The 22718-nt window shown below is 43.3% G+C and overlaps 2 protein-coding genes across 9 annotated transcripts; one reads left to right on the top strand and one right to left on the bottom strand.

Annotated features, from left to right (window-relative positions):
• Positions 1–2716: 2716 nt before the first annotated feature.
• LOC148032121 (hematological/neurological-like protein) lies at positions 2717–7010 on the top strand. Of its 2 annotated transcripts, XM_087682743.1 has the most exons (6): positions 2717–3145; positions 3329–3700; positions 4399–4472; positions 4811–4943; positions 5315–5635; positions 6087–7010. In XM_087682743.1, the coding sequence occupies exons 2-6, from the start codon at positions 3488–3490 to the stop codon at positions 6357–6359; spliced, it is 1014 nt and encodes a 337-aa protein (XP_087538869.1). In that variant the 5' UTR covers positions 2717–3145; positions 3329–3487; the 3' UTR covers positions 6360–7010. The 2 variants fall into 2 exon arrangements, with proteins under 2 accessions (XP_087538869.1, XP_087538868.1); XM_087682742.1 differs by having other exon boundaries at positions 2717–3700.
• A 974-nt stretch (positions 7011–7984) lies between these two features.
• LOC148032120 (uncharacterized) lies at positions 7985–21511 on the bottom strand. 7 transcript variants are annotated; one of them, XR_015691573.1, is made up of 3 exons: positions 21365–21511; positions 21179–21278; positions 7985–8562 (listed from the first exon to the last, which is right to left on the bottom strand). XR_015691573.1 is itself a non-coding variant. In XM_087682747.1 (3 exons), exons 1-2 carry the CDS (start codon positions 21427–21429, stop codon positions 8463–8465), a joined length of 165 nt encoding a protein of 54 aa, XP_087538873.1. In that variant the 5' UTR covers positions 21430–21511; the 3' UTR covers positions 7985–8302; positions 8439–8462. The 7 variants fall into 7 exon arrangements, 4 of the variants coding, with proteins under 4 accessions (XP_087538873.1, XP_087538871.1, XP_087538872.1 ...); XR_015691572.1 differs by lacking the exons at positions 21179–21278; positions 21365–21511 and adding an exon at positions 8762–13809 and having other exon boundaries at positions 7985–8302; positions 8439–8562; XM_087682747.1 differs by lacking the exon at positions 21179–21278 and having other exon boundaries at positions 7985–8302; positions 8439–8562.
• Positions 21512–22718: the final 1207 nt, after the last annotated feature.

Genomic DNA, 22718 nt, shown 5'->3' with positions numbered 1-22718 from the left:
GCCTCATGCTATACTCTAAAGTCTCTCAAAACACATAAATAAAAAGTCTCTAAAACTTTCCAACCACAATCAATATTTCAAAAGTGAAAACCCATAAAATTCCAAGCTCAAAACACTAAGCACTATAATAAACACTCATTTTTTAAACATTCTCAATAGTCTTCCAACATATAAATCTATGTTTCTTAAAATACATTGTGTGCAAACATAGCAATAGGGCTTTGTGTTTCCACAATTCACAATTGCAAAAGGAAGATAGGGACTTGAATCTAGACATAATAAACATGTACATTTTCCTCTACATGATGGATCTTATACGTAGTGAAATCAAGAAACTTTCAAGGAACTTTAAAATGGTTCAACTTCTAACTTTCCATCACATCAAGGATATACATGCAAGTATTGTGAGACCCCAAGGTGTTCCATTTCTAGAACATCCTTTCTCTTGCCAATCAAAACCCAAGGGGTTGCAATCTCTCTCTCTCTCTCTCTCTCTCTCTCTCTCTCTATAAGGAAACGTTGATCAAATGACCTGCTTTGGTGCGCTTACCCAAATGGACTTTCCCTTGTCCATAGAGAGAGAGAGAGAGAGAGAGAGAGAGAGAGATGCCTGCTTTTGCTTTGTAAGCCCTTGAATACCTTGCTGAGAAGATGGAGGCGGATGTGTAAATTTGCAGATGGAATGTAAACAAAATGGGGGGATACAAACGCATAGAGGACACCTACGCCACCGCTGATTGCTCAACACGTGAGAGCCCATCATAGTGTGAGAGAGAGAAGTGTTATCTTTTTTAGATTTCAAGTTTTACAAAAAAAATTAAACTCTTTGTAATTTTTGAGCTCCCACAAAAATTGTACATCTTCCATGTCAACAATGTTGGGTCTAAGGATAGGTTTGTAAATCTAAAAAAGATAACCCTTGGAGGTCTCCCCCCCTCTCTCTCTCTCTCTCTCTCTCTCTCTCTATCTCTCTCTCAGACTTCAGCTCCCCGAACAGTGGTCTCGTTAATATATCTTCCTCCCTTGTCTTGCTAGCTAGTGTAGTACTCTGTTCGTTGCTCCTCATGGCTCCAGCTCATATGCAAATGCAGGTATTCGATGATGCACTGGTTGTACCAAGCAGGAACATGTGCGTAGTGATTCTCTCTCTCTCTCTGTGCTTTAGGCAAAAAATGGCTCCCCAAATAAAACCCTCACACCCCGCTAGTCCCCCCTTCATCTTCCTTGCGGCTTCTTCCATCTCTTGTGTCCAGGCGCTATTGCATCTTGGCAGACGGTGTAATGGACGGTAGGTTGCACCTATGCAAGAGGTCGATGATGCCGTCTTCTTCTTGTAGAGACCATTACGTCTCTTCTAGGTACTATATGCACCGTCACATGAGTGGTGGAGAGAGTTGAGGGGCTGAAGGGCGACGTGAATGGTTGCAAGAGATGGAGATGGCGATGTTGAAGCTTTGGAGGGAGGCAGTCCAGGCCCCGCAGGAAGTTTCTGGTGGCTGCTCTCAGGGAAGCAAGAGGAGAGACTGGTTGCATGAAGGTGCTTGAGACGGTGCTGCCTCGATCACTCTCTCAAGCTCATCATCCCATGGCCACAATCACATCCACCTTGGTGGAAAGAAAAGCAAGCACCGGCTAAAGAAATGAATGTAGCAATAGGGAAGGGGGATGTTAGTGGTGACAACACTCTTCCTGAAGGTACTACACAAAAGGGTTTATAAGGGAGGAGATCATGATAAAAGATGGATAGGTCTAAGGCAAAGTTGGTATCATTACAAGTTGTAGTAGCCATGGTGAAAGGCGTGGCCAATGTGGTTTGTATGGAGACAATCCAGCTAATCGCATTACAAGTATAGGTGGGTCAATTTCTCGATTTTTGCGATACTTTAAGCAAGAGACACAGAAGCATCAATGCACAAAAGATCGTACATTTGTGAGAGAGAGAGAGGCCATATAGACTCTGGCTTAATTAGTTATAAAGATAAATACCCTCCCATATCTTTTTCTAAGATATTGTTCTATTAGAGAGAGGGATGATGCCAATCATACTTTGAACTCTTGAGTCATCCATCTCTCTCTCTCTCTCTACAAATATCTTTTGCTTTTTGTTACTTTTTATGTACACTCCTTGGTAGACACCCATGTCTCTTTTGTTTTCGAGGTAAACTACTTCGTAAACACAACATGGGGCAATCTCCTTGGTAGACATACATGTAACATCTCTATTCACACGTAGGTTTTATACCAATAAAGGAACTAAATCTTGTATCAAGGTGCTAAATGATTATGTATTTAGCCCAAGTACGCATGTGAAGTGCAACATCATGTCATGTGAAGCACTCCATCATCACTTTTAAGTGGCAAATGAGAACATCTATGCTACCCAAAAAACATGAAGCCATGGAAGTACACTCTCATGAACGTCATAATGGCACATTGACTTGGATAATGAGGAGGCAATAGCTTTTTTGAACATTTTATGAAAACCAAGGTTCAAAAAAATATCATATGAATCAATTGCTTGACTCACAAAACGCCTATATTTAATACTTAAGAATTTGTGTCATAGTTTCAAGTCTGAAAAAGGAATTCTTATGCATGGAGAAGTGAGTGAGCTTGAGGCTTAGACTCTTAGTCTTGTGAGGTTGAGAATGATACAACATACCATTAATCCTCAAACAAAGCAGAGGGCTAGGTATGCCACCGAGTAGCTAGTACCAGCAGGCCATGAAGATGAGGTGTGAAACCAGCAGAAGTAATGGGCACACCATGAAAATGATGTGTCACGATGGCAGTTATTTTGGGGCGATTCGCTTTTCTGCACTCATCTTTCTTTCTCTCTGTGTTACTAGTTTTGCTTTCCCAAGAAAATCTTGCACCTTTTTAGCTTCTCCAGGCTCTCCCTCTCTCTCTCTCTCTCTCTCTGTGTCTCGACTCTCTGTGCTATCTCCCGAGTCCCGACTCCCCATGTTATGTTTGCCCTTTCCATCACCCCGAATTAGTCACTTTTCTCCTGCCATCTGCCACCCTTTGGCAACACCAAGTTGACCCCTTTGATCTCTCTCTCTCTCTTTGTGCCTGTCAAACACATAGGAGTCGCATTACTCAGCTCCAATTTCATGTTGCTAGCCCAGTTGTGAATCCCAAGGTAAACCTTGGCATTCCTTATCTCTCACACCACACGATTTCTACCTTTACTTGGAAGCCCTAAACCTTTTCAGAAGATCAGCACTGTTCAGTTTAGTAGGCCTCTGCAGCTAGCTCTTACTGAACTGTGTCCGTCTGCTGATAGATATACTCTTCACACTTTTTTTGATCCACAAATTCACAGAAGGGGCAGCAGCAGCACCATCACCAGGAGAAGACCTGAAGAAGGGGAGGACGAGGAAGAGGAACAGGAACAGGAACAGAAGCAGGAGCCGGATTAAGAAGAGGACCAAGAATAAGATTTAAGCAGGGGAAGGACAGACATTTGTTCCCCTCCTGTACAATGCCAGGCGATAGCAGCAGTCCTGCTCGGAGGCCCGGCTTCACTCCCCCCGGCGGTCCTTCCACCTTTGATCTCTTCAGCTGGTCAGAGGGGCCTGACGCTCGCGCGCCCATCCGTACCTCTGCCACCAACGAGAGCAATGCCTTCGCCTCTGCTGATGACCAAAGATCTAATGGCAGCCCAGTTGGGCGGCCCACCATTCGCATGCACCAGGTTAGCACGGTGTTGTCGACCGTTCTTAGATAGCTCTTTTGTACATTGAAGTTTCTAAATGCGCGATCTTTGGGATTTCTTTGCTACTCCACAATCACATCATGGATAGGAATGCATCCAGTGGCCTAAATTGCTAGTCAGACCAACAAAGCTAATACAAGCTTCACGAACAATGTAGACATTTTGGGATATGTGTTTGGGCTCCTATGTTGGTGGTGGATCTGGCTTCGGGTCTCAGGCTACTGAGATATCGATAGAACCTCTGTCCTTAATGCTATTTGTAGTGGATATAATACTCCAAATAACTACCTGGTTGATGTGGGCAGTAAACTGAAGAAGTAAAACTGTTAGATAAACCCCCTACTGATTAGAGTTACTAGCTGGTGTAGGACAACCCTTCTGATCATTATCGTTAGCTGGTGGATGAACGAGAGATTCAAGTTGTACCATGTTAATACAAACTCAGTGCTTGATTCATATGTTGACCTTACAGAGCATGTGCCTGTTATAGAAATGTGATTTTATCCTGCCCCAGCTTGTATTAACATAAACAGGCATCAGTTGTTCATGTTGTAATTGATGGGGCACTTTTCTGCATCATTGTAGGTGAGGACGTTTGTCCCAGGTTTTCCTGACTATGCGGGTTGATATTTGATGGCTATGTTCATGCACTAAATTTGTTTGTATTTGAAATGCAGCCAGCTGGGGGGGTGAGTACCATCACATTTGGTGAGCAGTTGACTCCAGAGGAAACAGAGGCTTTGCTCAAAAGGTTGATTTCTTTTTCCAGGAACAGAATCCGCTTCAGCTTTTTTTAGACATAGCCGGGGCATCATGTTGTCCAAACAAAGAGTTATTTTTCAAGCAGTGATAGCATACTTGGTTAGGTGTAAAGTTTGTCAACTTCTTTGTTCTGACTATCAGGAGTTCAAATATATTAGTGTCTTCTTGATGCTATAATAAGATGTTTGGGTACTCATTTTTTATTAGATAAGGACCTCTACATGTGTCTGGGCATCTTAAGGAGGGAGGGAAGTCAACTTTGTGCAAGGATGCCTATGGTGGGATGAATTCTGTGGTAACAACATTGTGTGATGGTTGATGCTTCAGGAGACCAGGCTCTGACACCAAAAGACGTGAGATGACTGGCAGTGGGATTTTTCAAAGTGAATCACTAGGCGAAGGTGTTGACTCCGAACATAATGTTCTCACTCCAGATCGACCAAGTGTCCGAGTTCATCAGGTACTTAGTCCAAGTCACAACTTTGCTCCAGTGAGCATTCAAGATGGCAGCTGAGGTCATTATGAATAGACTGCTTCAGCTATGGAGGTTAGTGGGATGGAAAGCTCCATCTGCAGGAGCTTGTTGTGGTATTGAAAAAGGATGTGATAGATCGTTGCTATGGTTCCAAAACAAGTATGTAAACATGACAGAAGTTGCAGCGATTTAAAATGACATCTAGATAGTGAAAGAGGATTCAAATCAGCAATAGAGTTGTTAGTAAATATTTGAAGTGGTAGCTGAATATTGCATCAGGACTGGTGTTTTCTTCACTTGTAGCTTTTGTGCTGTTCTGCAGCCTCGCTTGATATTCACATACAATGTTATGGCAGCCTGCAGGTGGTGTGAGTCAAATTTCATTCGGTGTGGATGGTAGCCTCTCCCCCAAGAAACCCATCTCTTTGCCTGAAGTAGCAAAACAGCGTGAGCTTAGTGGTAGTCATGAGACCGTTGCAGACATGCATGTGAGGAGACAATTCTCAACAGCAAAATCAAAGGAGCTGGTAGGCAGTGACATATTTGGGCCACCACCTGATGTGCCACCACGGTCACTGAATCGCAGCCTCGAAGCACGAGAAGAGGTGAAAGAAGCAAAGGAGCCTGCAGAGCCTGTGGTGCCCAGGAATGTGCGCACTTCTGTAAAAGTCTCCAATGTGAGTCACTTTGCATTTGATCTTGGTATTGATAACAGTGCTGAGACATGTTCTTCTTTCTCCTTGATGATACAAATAGTATGTTTGTTCTCTTTACAGACCACGCTGTATTGCAAAGTTCTAGTTGACTCTGGTGCAGTCAAGATGTACATGAATTACATTTTTGTGTATTGCATTTAATTATGGAATTTGGAGTAGCTGTAACTTGTTGATCTCTTGATTCGTTTTATGAAATTGTGACATTTTTTAAAGTTTAATGTGCACCAGTATGTCCCTGCCTCCTGCATTGTGATCTTAAGACATGCCAGAGATTTTATGCATAGGTAGAAAGAGAAAAACCACCTCCACCTCATTGGCGTGTGTTTGTGCATTGTGCATGTACATGTGTGTGTGGATTGAAAGTATTTTGAAGTCTCATTCCATTTTTTGTTATGTTTGTTTATGTCTGCAGCCTGCAGGAGGACGAAGCCAGATTTCATTTGGGCAAGACAACACAGAGCTGACTGCACGAAAGGTGCATGACCAGAAGGTGGCAGAACTGACAGGAAACAACATATTTAAAGGGGATATGCGACTCGGTGCATCGGAGAAGGCAGTGAGCATGGCGAAGCTGAGGGAAATGAGTGGCAGTGACATCTTTGCTGATGAAAAGCCTGCAGGCAGGGACTGCGTGGGAGGCATAAGGAAGCCACCAGGGGGTGAAAGTAGTGTTGCTCTGGTCTAGTTTGGAGCTGCCCTCTCCATGTGAGATGCAACCCCATTTATCCATGAGAATACTAATCCTCCCTGTTCTGCAAAATAGAGGACTGTTCTTCAATGGGGTGCATCATATCATCCCAATAATTATCCTTTTTACAGGGTTCTTTTTGGGTCTGCTTGATAAATTTGCCAGTACAAAATTTGGAGTTGTAGGTTTCTAATAGATCCTGGCATCTTAGTCAGGAAGAGCGTTGATTGAGATCTTTCCTGTGGTTTTACAAACATGCATGCAAATGAGAATCATCTAGGAGCCCTGAAGTGAGAAGGCTTATCCTTGTTAAGCATGAGAATGTGATTTCAGTTACCATAGGTGAACTTGGAGGACATCTTGTTGCATGTCTGTAGCGAAAGAACACGAAAGCTCCAGCGACGAACTTTGTGTGGAATATCCCAGATGATAAATCTTCACCTATAGCCAGCTCTGACATTAGCCTGTACGCAGTGTTATCTATGATCACTTTTGAGTGTACAGGTGCATTAGGAAATGGTCTAACCAAGAAGGATCTGGCTTACCTTTTGGCAAGACTTTGTGATGCATGTGTTTCCTGTGGGTGAATTTCTGATGCCCTATCCTAGTTTATCATTTTTTAGAAATGCGTCCATTTTGAAATGTTCATGTTTGTGATTGGACTTTCTTCCATTACAGAGCTGCTCAGTTGCAGGTAATGGACTTTGATCTCACATTTCTCATGCAGCCATCCTGCCAACTGAGCTGCCCCTTGTTGATTAGTTTATCATTACTGTCATCGATCTTACTCTGGCTGTCGTATCCAACACATTTTGCTAATTGTAACTGTTTTATAAACTTGAGAATGACAGTAATCCAAGTAATGTGTCTAATTGCTTAAAAATTTGTCCACTCCCTTATCAACCGTGAAACTATTCACCTTGGGCACTTGGATGGTTATAATCGGGTTATAGCATGTCTATCTTGCAAAGTGTGGCCAATAAAATCTCAACAGAACAGTGCACAATGGTCGTTTTCGAAGATGCACAATCAAACAATGATGACTTTAAATGCCACAGGCTGGATTGGGAATTTTGAAAAAAAGCGTGCTTCAGTGAGGATTATATTAATAATAATGGTATATTTACAGTCTTTGTCCACTCCCTTATCAACCCTGAAGCTTCTATTTTAGTTTATTTTTCTCCTTGCCTCTATTTTAGTGAGGATTATATTAATAATAATGGTATGTTTTCCTCTTTCCTTGCCTTCTATTTTAGTTTATTTTTCTCCTTGCTTCTCTTCTCTTCTTTTTATTCTCCCCCTCTCTCCTCTCTTTTCTTTCTCTCCCTCTTTTTTCCTTTCTTTTTCTTTTTTCATTCTCTTTTTAAAATTTCTCATTTTCTTCTCTCTACACCTTTCTTCTCTCTTCTTTCAATATCCCAAAGATACAAGGTCTGATCATCAAATGTGCCTTTATCTCTAAACAACACCACTTTACTATCCAGAAATTCAGTGAAGCCTGCTTTCCTCACCCATAGTTGAAGAAGCCTCCATACCAACCTCACTTCTCTACACTCCCAATAAAGGTGTCTTATAGATTCTGCTTCCCTCTTGCAGAAAACATAGATGGCAGTGACGTGCAATACCTTAACCACTTCCGTGTGGGAAACTTGTTCATGCAGACTTTCCATAGCATAAAATTTAGTTTTCTTGAAGGGAGCACATAGAAACTATCTTCTCCAATACTCTATTGCCTTCAATAGGAATTTCATTCCCCTTGGGAAAAAATCCCATTGTTTTTTGCATTGCGATAATGTCTTGCTCAACTGAGCCTTCAAATATCTAATGATATTACATTTCGCTGTAATACTAGAAGGCGGCCAGTATTCTTTGGCTTTTTCCAAAGCATTACACATAAACTCAGCTTCTTTATCAGTCAAGCCAGATTGCTCTATAATCACCTGCATAGGTTTAAAGGGAAGATGAGTGATCCCAAATATCCTCCCATAAACCGATCCCCTTCTTCATTAACCTTTTTGCTAGTTTGGGTTTTGCAATCCAGGCTTGTTTGGAGGATCATAAGCAAGCTTAAAATACCAGAATGCTTGCTTCAGTGAGAAATCACCCCTCGTCCTTAGATCCTATCCAAGAGGCATTATCCGGAATCTCCTGCCAAGCCAGCACCAGTTTTTCAGCAATCTGAGAATGGCGAATCCCGATCCTGCAACCAGATCACCAAATCAGTTTTGGCAGCACTAACAACGGACGTAGAAAGCTCACAAAACCTATCAAAAACATCAAGCAAAAAGCAAGGGGGCCAAAAGGCAGCTGTACCTAATGAATCTTCTGATTTCAAAGGAGTTTGAAAGAACTCCATTCACTTGTAAAATAGTAGATGCATTCTGAAACATAGCTCTTACCATTTTGATGAAGCCTGAGCCAAAACCCATTGCATCCAGCACCTCTAGAATGAATTGCCAGCTAGTCTTATCATAAGCTTTGTTGAAACTCCATGTTAACTAGGACCAACTCCGATTTGGAAGATATGGCATGATCCATTGACAATATTAAGTTCAAGATAGCATCGTGAATTATTGTACCTTGCACAAAACCATGTTGTTGGGAATGTAAAATTCTACAAAGACTGAATTTGATTCTGTTGGTTAAAGCCTTAGCATAAATCTTGTACACAACGCTAAGCATGGTAAGAGGTCTCCAACTGCTCATCTTGACCTTTTCCAAAAACTTGGGGATAAGTTTGATAAGGCCTTAGTTCTGCAGAAAACATTCCCACACACCTAATATGATTGAAGAGCCGACACATACCATTAGAGCATTCATTCTACAAGAGTTGGAAGACTTCTTGTATCCCGTCAATTTCAGGAGACTTCCCCTTGCCATTTTATTCACTACAAATTTCACTTCTTCAAGAGAGAATGGCCCTGCTCATAAGAGAACTTTCAGCATTGCTAATGAGATTTCTTCCTTCTTTCAGGAACTCATTTAACTTTCTATGGTAGTCCTTAGGCTGCTCAAGTTGAACCCCCACAATGCCAGAAAAGTGTTTAGTGAAGGCTCTTGCAATGTCCATTTCATCTCTCAAGATTTGCTCCTTTCCATCTTCTATCATAGAAATTTTCTTTTTATTCCTCTTAATTCTCAAGGCCTTGAGGAAAACACTATTAGTTGCGTCCCTTACTAAATACCAGGAACCCCTCAATTGCATTTTGGCTGCCTCTATCTGGTATTGGTAAAGTCCTTCCATATAGGACTCAATGTCCTTCAATAGCTGGTGAATGAACTCATCCCGAGGGGTAGCTCTAAAGTCTGTAGAACAGCTTCTTTACAGGCTTTGGATGCATCTAATTTGTCCCTTCTAACTTGAGCTTGAGAATGACCATATTGTTTTGCCACATCCACTAAAGAATTCATACATTTCCGCTAGTTACTAACAGGGTGCCCCAACACATTTCTGCAGCTGGTCCAGGCCTCCTTCAGCATAACACAAAAACTCTCCCTTTTCAGGAATGACTAGTTAAATCTAAACAGAGGTGGGCCAATGATAGTGTCACAAACCTCATTTAGCCTGAGAGTGCACATCACAGGAACATGATCCGAAACAGGAACCTCTGAAAGGTATGAGATACTAACCTCAGGGCTTATCCACTAGAGGCACCCTGATTCAGGTATATCCTATCAAAATGAGCAGCCCTCCAATAATCCCCCACTACTCAGGGAGGTTGTCACAGCCGAATGCCATTGCCAAGTCCACTAGCTCTTGGGACACTTCTAAATCATGCCATTTATCTCTCTCCAAGCAAAGCATAGAACATGTATATCATGAGATGTCAAAAGCTCGCAAGGTCATGTTCCAGTCCCCTAGCAAAATAGCATTATCCTCAAGATTAAGTACTTGGATCTCTGCCCAGAGGGCTGCTCTGTCAGCTGATGAGTTAGGCCCGTACACTGACACGATGGTGCGTTTCTCTCTGCCACACTCCACCCAAGCTGCAACCAGGCTACCATCTCCTTTGTTGAAGAGCAAACAAAGATTCAAGGATTCCTTATTTATTGGCATAGTGCCCCTTCTTCCCTGCCTGCAAAAGTCTCCCAGAGTCACATAACCATTACAAACAAAGTCTCTAGCTTCTTCCCTTCCAAGCTTAACCTCCTGGAGCGTAAGGACATTGTTGGGGGTAAAAGGCGCCTCCGCCTAATTGCCCGTGTATTACTACACTGACAGTACCCGCCACTGCACACTGCAGGTGACGGGCGCCCGTCACAGTCACTTATTCTTTATTCTTTTAGTGACAGTTTGAATAAAAGAAGGCCCGGCCACACATTGTGGTTGTTGGAGTTCCCACTTTGAGTTTCACTTTCTCTCTTGGTCTTGCTCTCCATCCGCCATAGCTCTCACCGCCAAGCTTCTTCCTCCTGGGTTCCACTTCCCTTTCAACTGGTATCAGAGCAAAGGCATTGGAGCTTGCCTCGCATTCTCTTCAGCCCAGATTTGAAGAGCTTCAATGGCAACTATGGCACCTTCATTTGCAAGTATGTTTTGATCTCCCGCCTCCTCCCTGAGCTTCCGGACCTTCATTGGCTTCTTCCAAGGCTGCATTGGAGCCCCCTCAACATTGCCAAGTGCCCTCGAGCACTATTGAAGAACCCCCAGTCCCCAAGAACAGCCAGCGCCAATTGCGGCGCATTTTTAGGGGACTGAGCTAACCTGCTCCTAGCATTTCCCTGCTCTTCCTCGGCTTCCTAGCACTCTTGGCAACCTTCCCGATCATTGTTAGACTCCCCGGTATTAGTGCTTGCCTCCCGGTGATCGATTCGAGTGCTTCCCCTTTCAGCTCTTGCTGTATATACAACCCCAGGACTGTCAAAACAAGGCAGCACTTGACATTTACTGTTTGATGCTTCTTGGCATTGCTTGTTTGATGTCTATTGATGCCCGATGATGCCAAGATGTTATGGGATGCTATGTCTATGCTTTGGGACTGATTTGGAGCAGATTTGGGCACCGTTTGAGCTTCATTTAACAATAAATATGCTGCTGTAATACAGTGGGCTGAAGCTCATTTACTCGGTGTATGCATTAGTTCTTGCATACGGGGTGCTTACTGCAGGTTTGAATGATCATACCGATGTATTTGGAGATTGTCAAATGCTTCTTTTTGGTTCCGGAATGCTTTTGAGCTTAGATTAGGCTCCGACTTGGTCGTCCTTCACTAGCATTTGGCTTCACTTGGCATGCTTTGGACCGGTTTATGCCTATTGTCACTGCTTGACATTTAGACTTCTTGTATCTATGCTTTGGTCAGATATGGATGCCACTTGGTTTGCCCATGCTTGACAGTTACTTAGAGCTTCGTCTTCAGATGTATTTGGGCATTTTGGACCTACTGGGCATTACATTTGGTTGTCAGTTACATGCTCTTTGAATGCTTTCAAGCTTATGCTTTACGTGTCTGAGATAGCTTGGAATTTATGCTCCGAATGTACCCTTCTGGAATTTGGCATGTCCAATGCTATGTATTCGATGTATTAGAGCGTTGCTTGCTCTCTTTGCATTTGACTTCACTTCCAGTGGAAGCCTCTTGGTATATTTGGATGTACACAAAGTCTTATTTACACTTGAGCTTGAGCTTGTGGAACAGTTATATGCATTTGCTCTCTTGAGAGCTTTATGTCTGCAATTAGTCTGTAGTGGGCTGATTTGATACGCCTATTGGGGCAGGCACCTATCTCTGTCACAGGTTTGACAATTTTGTATGCATCTTGGATGGTTATGCATTGAGCTTCTTACTCTATCAGTTGTGCTTGTGCTTGGTCTCTTCTCTTATCCCGAGACCCATTACATGCATAACTTCTAGACCTATGTGTCAGAAGTGGTGCAGCAATGGAAGCGTGAAGAATATGCTGAAATAAATGTTGAAACACAAGACAGAAGAAAGAATGAACACAGTAGATAGATGAGAACTCAGATGTATGCTCGGGAAATAGAATCCATATCGAACACGAGACAGCAGCATACAACGGTGAGTCACTGGCTGCGTGGGCTCCTCAGCACCGGCTCCTCTCTCCCAGAAGGATCTCCACTGATGGCTGAAGTACCAAAGACTGTGGAGGAGGAGCCCTATAAATAGCCACAAAAAGTGGGGAGCATAAAATGTAGTCGGCCAGCAACAAATGCTAAATAATACATCATAAATGGCCACTAAAATGTGCCATAAAATACTGCATAAAATGCTACCTAAAATGCCCAGCCTCTGCACACAGACTCACACCATGAGCTGACTAATATCTGCTAACACCCTCTCTCAGATCATGTGTGATCGGATACAATGAAATAGTACAATGATGGAGAATCATAAACTACACAACAAATAAACACCAGAAGGACCATGGATGTCCAAGCGGTGAGTGGCCAACCCACCACCAAGATGCCTCGGAGAGTATCTGATGTCGATGTCGATCATACCAACAACACCTGAAAATAGAGAAGACTCATAGCAGCTCTCTGTGTAATGTCACCTATGTCACTCAGGACATACAAAGCCAATCTGCCAAACATGTCTCTGAACATGTGACCATGGAGTTCCCGCCTTTGGCCAAACCACCAAAGTGTCCCCTCATGTGAGCTCCAGACGAAAGCCTCTCGCTCTCTGTCAAGAAGAACAGCTCATCATGAACCCAGAAATCAACACCAGTCTCTAGGATTTCACTGCCAGATACCGTCGATGCGTCAGGGACATCCCTCTCTGGATCCTGTGCACCTGTATCAAAATATAGATGAGGCACGGCAGCCCCACCAACACCCGCTCACACTCCCTCTCTGGCACAAGAGAGTCGTGAGGGATGACCTCATCACCACCACTAGAAAGCAGCCGAGGAAGGGGCCACCAAGCCCTTCCCGCGATCCGAAGAAGAGGATCCCTTCCGCGCCTTGGACTTCTCCTTGGTCGGAGGATCGGAGTCGGAGTCGGATGAAGGAGAGGACTCATCGGTAGAGTCACCATCCCGCTTCGTCTTCTGCTCCTCCTTCCTGGAAGTCGCTAACTTCTTGCAGTCCTTCCGCAAATGTCCCTTCTTGCCACAGTGGTAACACTGGGCCTTCGACTTCTTCTTCCTGTCACCCCTCTCTGAAGCTACATAAGCCTCACCTCCATAATGTGCCGGAAGCCGCCGCTGTAATCTCAAGGATGCCTCATGCTCAAGAAGCATCGAGGTCATATGTATAAAACTGACAGGAGACGATGATGTCTGCGCCCGCAAAGCATTGGCCACTCCATCAAACTCCGGGGGGAGCTTGTAGGAAGTGCACGGAGGAGCCATATGGAGAGGATAAGAAGAGAAGTAGAAGAAAAGAGGGTCATTGAGAGAGTGAGCACAGCCAAAACGCAACCAAAAACACCAAAAATAGTGAGTTCACATGCAATATAACCCAAAGGCGGACCAAAATAAGCCAAAATCTGCTGCAGAAAGTCAAAAAATCAGTCATAAACTGCCAAAAACAGCAAAAACGGCCTGAATAATCAGAAAAACAGGCAAAAATAATGCTGTAAACAGCAAAACGCAGGCTGCAAACTGAAGAAACAGGGTCTAAAGACTGTTGCCAACAGGTTGATGAAGGAAACACGAGCAGCAAAGAGTGGAACAGCAGTAAACGCAAATCTGTCCAGAAAAACGCAAAACGCAAATGCTGAACCACTGTCGCCAGCAGCAAATCAGCAGTCGCCAGCAGGAAGGACAGCTGCCTAATCAGCAAGAAGGGTGTAAATCCTGAAATCAGCAAGAAAACACAGCACAAATAGGTTGCAGCCTGAAATCTGATACCATGTCAGAAGTGGTGCAGCAATGGAAGCGTGAAGAATATGCTGAAATAAATGCTGAAACACAAGACAGAAGAAAGAATGAACACAGTAGACAGATGAGAACTCAGATGTATGCTCGGGAAATAGAATCCATATCGAACACGAGACAGCAGCATACAACGGTGAGTCACTGGCTGCGTGGGCTCCTCAGCACCGGCTCCTCTCTCCCAGAAGGATCTCCACTGATGGCTGAAGTACCAAAGACTGTGGAGGAGGAGCCCTATAAATAGCCACAAAAAGTGGGGAGCATAAAATGCAGTCGGCCAGCAACAAATGCTAAATAATACATCATAAATGGCCACTAAAATGTGCCATAAAATACTGCATAAAATGCTACCTAAAATGCCCAGCCTCTGCACACAGACTCACACCATGAGCTGACTAATATCTGCTAACACTATGAGATGTCTCTTGCCTGATAGGTTATTGGTTTGACAGTTCTTGGTACCTTCTTGCCCCTTGACACGCGCTGTTGAATGTATCTTGCTACCTGGTAGTTGCAGTGACATATGTATCAATGACTGCTTCACTTTGGGACTGTTTTACATACTGCTGTCATTTTTTACAGCAAGCTGAAATCTGCAGATTTTGAGCACTTCTATGAGAGTAATGCTTACTATTTGATGTTATCTTGGTCATATTTGGTGGATAGGTGTTTCTTTTGGTGATATCCACTCTTTCAACCAGTTTTAGCAGTGGTTTTAGTGCATTTTCTACTGATTACAGCAACCTGCAATTTTGCTTTTTTGCATTGATTTGGGATAGTATGGTTGGTCATCTGAAAGACACAACTCTTTTTAACATTGCCAAGTTGGATGGTGTCAACTATGGGTATTGGAAGTCCCAAATATGGCAAGTTTTGGTGCAGAAGTTGCAGATTAAACCCTTGCGTTTCAAGGGTGTCAAACCTGAGGATATGGATGATGATGTTTGGATGGAAGTTGATGAGCTATGCAAGTCTACCATTATTTTGTCACTCTCAGAAGAGATCCATCATAATGTTGTTGAAGATGAGAATCATAGTGCATGGGATTTATGATAGAAGATTCAGGAGCTCTATGCGCAACACAAGTCCTGCGTCACAAATATATTGGCTGAAGCAGTTAATGAACCTTCGCATAAAGGAGGGGACCTCCCTCTCATCTCATTTCAATCAGTTTCATGCTATCATGAAGAGTCTGTTGTTACAGGATATTGAGTTCAAAGACAACTTACATCCGTTGTTTCTGCTTGACACCTTACCTGAATCATGGGATGTCTTTCGTACTGTCATATGCACGAACAAGCTTGATGGGCTGAAAATCAAAAATATTGAGAGTGCTTTATTGACTGAGGAAATCAACAGGAGAAACAATGATGCTTCCCACTTTTCACATACATTGACCGTTAGAGATGGCAGGCATAATAATGATCATCAGGGCAAGAACTCTTAAAAGTCTAAGTCACGTGGTTGCAGTAAGTCCCGTGGACGGAAGTCTGATCTTATCTGTCATTATTGTGGAAAAGCAAGACATATTAGGCCGCAGTGCCATAAGATGCGCGATGATAAGCGCAAGGAAAAGGGAAAAGAGAAAGTGCAAGAAAAGTCTTATGAACGCAGTATTGTATTTGCAAAGTCTAGTGTAAAGATAAAAGAGGTTAATGTTATGCAGACCACTGATTCAAATGACGATTACATACTTGTAGCTTCTTCATGCGATGCCTTACAAGCTTCTGAGATACATTCTATATATGCGCAGTGCTGGCTTTTGGATTCGGGTGCGTCATTTCATGTGACACCTTGTAGAGATTGATTTCATACCTATCGTACCATCTCTGATTCTATGCGTCTTGGTGATGACATGTCTCTTGACATTGTGGGCATTGGAGATGTTAGGCTGCAGTTTCCTTCACGCAGTTTTTTTGTTTTGCATGATGTACGCCATGTACTTGTGTTGACTCGCAGTCTTATGTCAGCTAGACAACTTGATGATGCAGGATATTTTGTCTTTTGGAGACTCTGCATAGAAAATTACTCGTGCCAAGCTTATGCTTGCAAGAGATGCCAAGTTTGATAGTCTCTATCGCTTACTTGTATCTGGAGCTACATTGAATCATGTTTTGTCTGTGGGTTCTATCCCCCATGTATCCCTTTGGCATACTCGTTTGGGACACATCTCTTAAAGGAATAAAAATGCTCTGTGCTTTGCAGTATCTTCCGCCTTTTGACTCTTTGCATTTTGATTCTTGTGATCATTGTTTGTAAGGCAGGCAGACTAGAAATACACATAAAAAGTCTGGTAAGAAACGCATGGGTGAGCCCTTGGCTCTTGTCCACTCAGATGTATGTGGACCCATGCCCTATCAGTTACTTAGAGGAGCAAAGTACTTTGTTACTTTCATAGATGATTTACTCACGTAAGGTTTGGGCTTATCCCATAAAGAGAAAATCGATGTCTTAGACACATTTCAGCGTTGGCTTACATTGGCAAAGAATCAGTCTGGAAAATGCTAAAATGCCTAAGGTCAGATAATGGGGGTGAGTATGTATCACGTACTTTTAAGCAGTTTTGTGATAAGCGGGGTATTAAGCATCAGTTGACCGCCCCTTACACCCCTCCCCAGAATGGTATGACTGAACGCATGAATAGGACCATTCAAGAAAGGGTCCGTAGCATGCTTAGCCAAACTGGCTTACCGCAGCACTTTTGGATTGAGGCAGTTACTACTGCAATGCATCTCATTAGCAGGTCGCCTAGCAATGGCATTGACTTTCAAGCTACAGAGGAGGTATGGGCAAGCAAGCCCCCCTCTTATGATTATTTGAGTATTTTTGAATGTGAGGCATTCTGTCATGTGCCCAAGGACAAACGCAATAAGCTAGATCCTAAAAGTGTCAAATGCATTTTTATTGGCTATGGAGATACAAGAGAGATGGACAGTGTTATCTCCATACGTAATACGGACTGATCTGTACGGTACGGTACGTATCCGTACGATTTAGTACGAAAAAATGTATACTTTTCGGCCACTCTACTTTAAGTCTACAACTTTCTTTTTTTCTTTTTTATTTCTTATTTCTCCCCCAAGTCTCTCTCTCTTTCTCTAGTTGCACTAGTACCACGTATGAAAGGTTTGATACTATACCATACTTTAGGTACCGTACCTTACATATTAGTACCATAAGGTACCAACTTAATGGATGCATCTTTCCCATTCGAACTGCACTTTGGAATGAGCTAAATGCTCCTTATATTAATATGATTCACCCATGAGATTAGGTTATTTGAGATTCAAACAATTTCTCTCAACCTTCTTTCTCTCAAGCCCACACTTTTCTTATTTGTATGATCATGCATGTATGATGTATCCACCCCCATCTATGTAGTTATAAGTTGTAGGTAGCAGTAGCACATGCTACGCATTCCGCATTAGGTTTTGGCATGTTACCCTCAAATACTCATCTTATATGCTCTAATAGCATTGCTATTTAGACTTGAAATATCTATTCTATTATCTTTTGTCTAAAATAATCAAGTTATTTTTTTGTCGTACTAATATCATACCGTACCTTGAAAAAATCTTAAGGTACCATTTAATACCATATTTTATCGTACCGTACCGTATCATACATTTCGTACCTGACAACTATGAAGATGGGTTACCATCTATAGGATCCGCAGGCGTGGAAAGTGATCCGCAACCATGATGTCATCTTTCATGAGGACAAAATGCATATGCAGCCTGAGAAAGTGGTTGAGGTACGCAGAGTTATCTTTCAAGAGGAGCCACCTGCTCTTGTTCAGCCCGCTCCACAGCCAACTAGACAACGCGCAGCATCACTTGATACTCATGGCCTAGATGTTAGACATGCTGATGTTAGACAGGATGTCGATCAGGTAGCAGAGCCTAAGTTGAGACGTTCTACTAGAGACAGACGACCTCCTGACCGTTTTGCGCCCTCTATGGATTATGTACTGTATACAAATGTAGGAGAGCCTTCACTTATCATGAGGCTATACACAGGGGTGATTGCCACTCTTGGGAAAGGGCTATGCAGTCTGAGCTTGACTCATTGCATAAGAATCAGACTTGGGATTTGGTTTACTTGCCTCAGGGTAAAAGACTTTGCCATGCAAGTGGGTATACAAGCTAAAAAGTATCCCTGGACACCCCAAGCCGACATACAAGGCTCGATTGGTTGCTAAGGATTTTAAGCAGGAGCATGGTGTTGACTTTGATAAAGTCTTTTCTCCTGTGGTCAAGATGACCACCCTACGCTTAGTCTTGGCCTTGGTTGCACAGCTTGACCTGGACTTGTACCAGATGGATGTCAAGATGGTTTTTTTACATGGAGACTTGCATGATGAGATTTACATGGAGCAGCCCAAGGGCTTTGCAAACCTTGACAGGGAACACCTAGTATGCAACTTAAAAAAGAGTCTATATGGCTTGAAGCGGGTACCTAGAGAATGGTACCATAAGTTTGATGCATTCATGCAGTCACAGGGCTACAGCCGCAGTGCTATGGATCTGTGCTTGTATACGAAGAAAGCCCGTGACGGTTCTTTACTGATTTTAGTACTCTCTGTGGATGACATGATTTTAGCAGGGACAGCTCATGAGGAGCTAGATGCTCTTAAAGCTCAGCTCAAGAAGAGCTTTGAGATGAAAGATCTGGGACAGGCCTCTCATATACTTGGTATGCGCATTACACACGACAAATCTTAAGGACTACTCTATCTGTCACAGAGGGAGTATATTCATAAAGTCCTTGAGCGCTTCCGTATGCAAGATGTTAAGCCTATTGACTGTCCATTACCTTCTCATGTGAAGGTTTCACAGGCCGATCGTCCACAAACAGATGAGCAGAGGACCGATATGGCCAAGATTCCCTATGCATCAGCCGTGGGCAGTCTTATGTATGCCATGATAGCCACCTATCCAGATATTGCTTTTGCAGTTGGGGTTGTAGCACGTTATATGGCTACACCTGACAAGAAACATTGGGATGTCGTAAAGAGTACCATGCGGTACCTGAATGGCACAGCAGATATGTGTATTTGCTATGACAGCCAGAATACAGGAGTCATGGGATACACTGACTCTCATTATGCAGACATGCAGATAGTAAAAAGTCCACTTCTGGCTATGTGTTCACTTATGCTAGAGGGGCTATCTCTTGGATATCTAAGACGCAGAAGTGTACGGCCCTTTCTACTACAGAGGCCGAGTATATTGCAACCACAGAGGCTTGCAAGGAGGCTATCTGGTTAGGCCATTTGATTGCAGACCTTGGTATGACAGATGCTATGCCTACACTGCATTCGAATTCTATGAGTGCCATTCAGTTGGCCAAGAATCTGGTCTTTCATGCGAAGACGAAACATATTGAGGTGAGATATCACTTCATTCGCGACGTCGTTGAGGACAGGTCTGTTGACCTTGTCAAAATTTCGATTGAGCAGAATCCTACAGACTTGCTCACGAAAAGCCTCACTACAGAGCGCTTTGCCTTCCTCAGGAGATTGATAGGCATTGGATGAGATGGCGTCTTTTTCCTCATCCTGTTGTACATGTGTACATGTTGTACTGTCTTTTCTTTTTCTCTCACTGTGACAGATTCGCATTTAAGTGGAAGGTTGTTGAGGATAAAGACGCCTCCGCCTAGCCACCCGTGTATTACTACACTGACAGTACCCACCACTATACACTGCAGATGGTGGGTGTCCGTCACAATCACTTATTCTTTATTCTTTTAGTGACAGTTTGAATAAAGAAAGGCCAGGCCACACATTGTGGTTATTGGAGTTCCCACTTTGAGTTTCACACTCTCTCTCTTGCTCTTGCTCTCCATCCGCCATAGCTCTCACCGCCAAGCTTCTTCCTCCTGGGTTCCACTTCCCTTTCAGACATTGGGCTTTCTCCTTTTCAACAAAGAGCAACATGAATCCTTCTTGATTGGGGCACCCAATCCACGAACATTCAACAATATCAGAATGAGCCTCTGTAACCCCATATCAACTAATGTTAATAGCAACATCCTCAATTTCCTTGCTTCCTTGTAGAATAGCATAGATATTCTTATCAACCAGAGGCTTGCGCGCCAAGTTCTTGAGAGACTCTCTCTTTTTCTTAAGATTGTTCCCCCTATGAACCTACAGGTGAGTAATTTTCTTTGTCAAGCAACACCTCCTTGTTTGCACTTGCAGCCTTGGTAGAAAGTTCTGCATGTGAGCTCTTTTGTGACTCTGCATTCCTAGCTTCGGGATTCTTATCAGTGGGACCATTGTAATTCTCAGGGGGCGATTGGCTTAGCCTTGCCTTTCTCTGACCCAACAACAGCGTTAATCTGCTTTCCTCCTTGTTTTGCATTGAGCTGTGCTGATTCATTGGCTAGCAAAGGAGAACCATCGACCTGTGCTTTCTTCCCCTCCACCATATCCTGAGCAGGACAGTTCTTCGCAAAGTGTTTGAGCCCTCTATAGATGAAGCAGCTTGGGAATGACAAAAACTTGACATCAACCACTAATTCCAGCCCTTTTTTGCCTGTCCCACAGAATACAAGCACGCTTCTTAGCCTTAATAGCTCTGTTCCCAGGGCCACTGATGGGACATACAACGTTCGGCCAAGAGTACCCATGAGAGTAGTGATTTCCCCATCAAGCCAGGCTCGGAGACTGGGAAAGCTAACCCACACCGGGCATTCTGAGCGAAGGACTTCTTCAGTGTTTAAATCTGCCTTCTAAAGGCATTGAGTATACCAGGTTTCCCTTAAAGCTGACTGCAGAGCCCAGCACAAAGTCCCTATTCGTCCTGGACGAGATGATGGCAAGGAAAAACCCTCGGCCGACGAATTTGTACTGCTTGAGCTCCAATCTGGAGCCGAATGTGGCCTAGAACCATCTTGCAAACTCCTCTTCCAGGGGAGCTTTACCCATAAAGAACAAATAAATTTCACACAGAGAGTATTCAGCATACCTCTGACGAACACGCTCAATGGAAAACACAACTGAAGCCCTAAGCACATTCTTCCCATCTTCAATGGAAGCCTTCCACTTCTGGTTGTAGAGCTTCTAGTCTTCACGCATTGATTCTCCATGTCAGTAACTTCCACACAATCACAAAACAACAGAAGAGTATTCCATGTCCATCTTTTCTTTATACCTTTGCTGCTTCAGAGCCTGCTCACTCTCGCCATGTCCGTCTGGTGGGCGTTTGAACCCCTGCATGCAAGCGAGGGGCCTCTGGATCACGGACGCGGGCGTAGGACGGAGACAGGCGACAACTCGAAGATGAAGACGAAGGTCTATTATGTCCCGCTAATGTCTTTGATATTTGCGGATTGTGCGTCGATTAGACATAGATTAAGAAACAGTGAGTTCTCATGCAGTTTTGATGATAGAATCAACAAAAATACTTTCTTTGATGTAGTTTTGATGAAGTAGTTAAAAAGAACCAAATCCTAGTCCTCGCCCCCATCATCTAATGGTAGGCCATAAACCGTGCCAGTAAGACATTGGTTGCGGAGGCAACTTGGCAAGGCTTAAACCTTCTCAACAAGATATTAGTTAGAGCAGCTGAATTTTGATGTACAGCACATGCTATACCAACATTGCTAGACTTTTATAAGAGGAAATTTGTAGGTTGAGGTGTACAGGAGAGAGAAATATTTAAAAGGTTTAGGATATCTTTCAACTCCTTCGGTTTGCCATCATTAACTTGTAGGAAGCTCCATGGAGCGTAGAGGTCTACTAAAACAACCCTCTCATCAAGTCAATGACTTGCGTTGAGTGAGAAAAGGAAATGGTGAGTGCTATCCATTGAACAAAGAGTGACAAGTACAACCTCTTGCTACTTAAGCTAGAGCATGAAACATCTTTGATTGGCCACACAATTTCTCCGTTATTTACAAGGTTGCTTGGTTTCGGGGTCGTCTCACAGGTTTCCTTGCTACTTGGCTGCTCTCTTCCTAGACCTTGTGGGTTGATTGTCGGTATAGTTAGTGGAGTATTCTGGGCTTTACGCTCTTGGCGATGAGGCGATAGGGGCAAGGTACTGGGGGTCCAAGTGTAGCGGTTAATTGATTCTCGAGAACCTACCCAAACAGTTGCAGAGTGGCCAGTAACTCCTCAATCAAACACTAAATCATCATTACAATTCCAGGAAGCTAACTGTTTGGTAGAAGTTGTAGCCAACTTTTTCTTAATGCATTGACATTTTGTTACTTTATTAGCACAAGCTCTCCTCCCCTTAGGCTTATTGAGAGTACTCCATTAGCACCCATGAGTAGAGCCGAGGAGTTTACACACCTTCATTGGATGGATTTTACTATCTTTGTGAAAGACCATGGGACCCTTGTTGCAGGGCAAACTGTCTTGTTCAGGTCAGATATTGGGGTTTCCTACCTTGGAATCCTCAACAACTATGCATCAACAAAGGTCACAATCCAAGTTATTTTTTGGTTTGAGGTGGTTGGATTTCCCGAGGTGAATTCTTTGATCGTGGAGAAGACTTTATA

Source organism: Lygodium microphyllum, chromosome 8 (assembly GCF_053477565.2).
Source record: "Lygodium microphyllum isolate KBCC chromosome 8, Lygodium_microphyllum_v1.1.10, whole genome shotgun sequence".
Classification (NCBI taxonomy): domain Eukaryota; kingdom Viridiplantae; phylum Streptophyta; class Polypodiopsida; order Schizaeales; family Lygodiaceae; genus Lygodium; species Lygodium microphyllum.
This window is presented reverse-complemented; position numbering and strand designations above follow the sequence as displayed.

Excerpts from the sequence above, each read along its gene's own strand:
- LOC148032120 (XM_087682744.1), bottom strand. The coding sequence starts at position 21,299 with ATGGAGAATCAATGCGTGAAGACTAGAAGCTCTACAACCAGAAGTGGA. Across the intron at positions 8,563-21,178 it reads ATTGAGCGTGTTCGTCAGAG|GATCGGGATTCGCCATTCTC; the intron begins GTATGCTGAATA and ends ATCTGGTTGCAG.
- LOC148032121 (XM_087682743.1), top strand. The coding sequence starts at position 3,488 with ATGCCAGGCGATAGCAGCAGTCCTGCTCGGAGGCCCGGCTTCACTCCC. Across the intron at positions 3,701-4,398 it reads CCACCATTCGCATGCACCAG|CCAGCTGGGGGGGTGAGTAC; the intron begins GTTAGCACGGTG and ends TTTGAAATGCAG. Across the intron at positions 4,473-4,810 it reads ACAGAGGCTTTGCTCAAAAG|GAGACCAGGCTCTGACACCA; the intron begins GTTGATTTCTTT and ends TTGATGCTTCAG.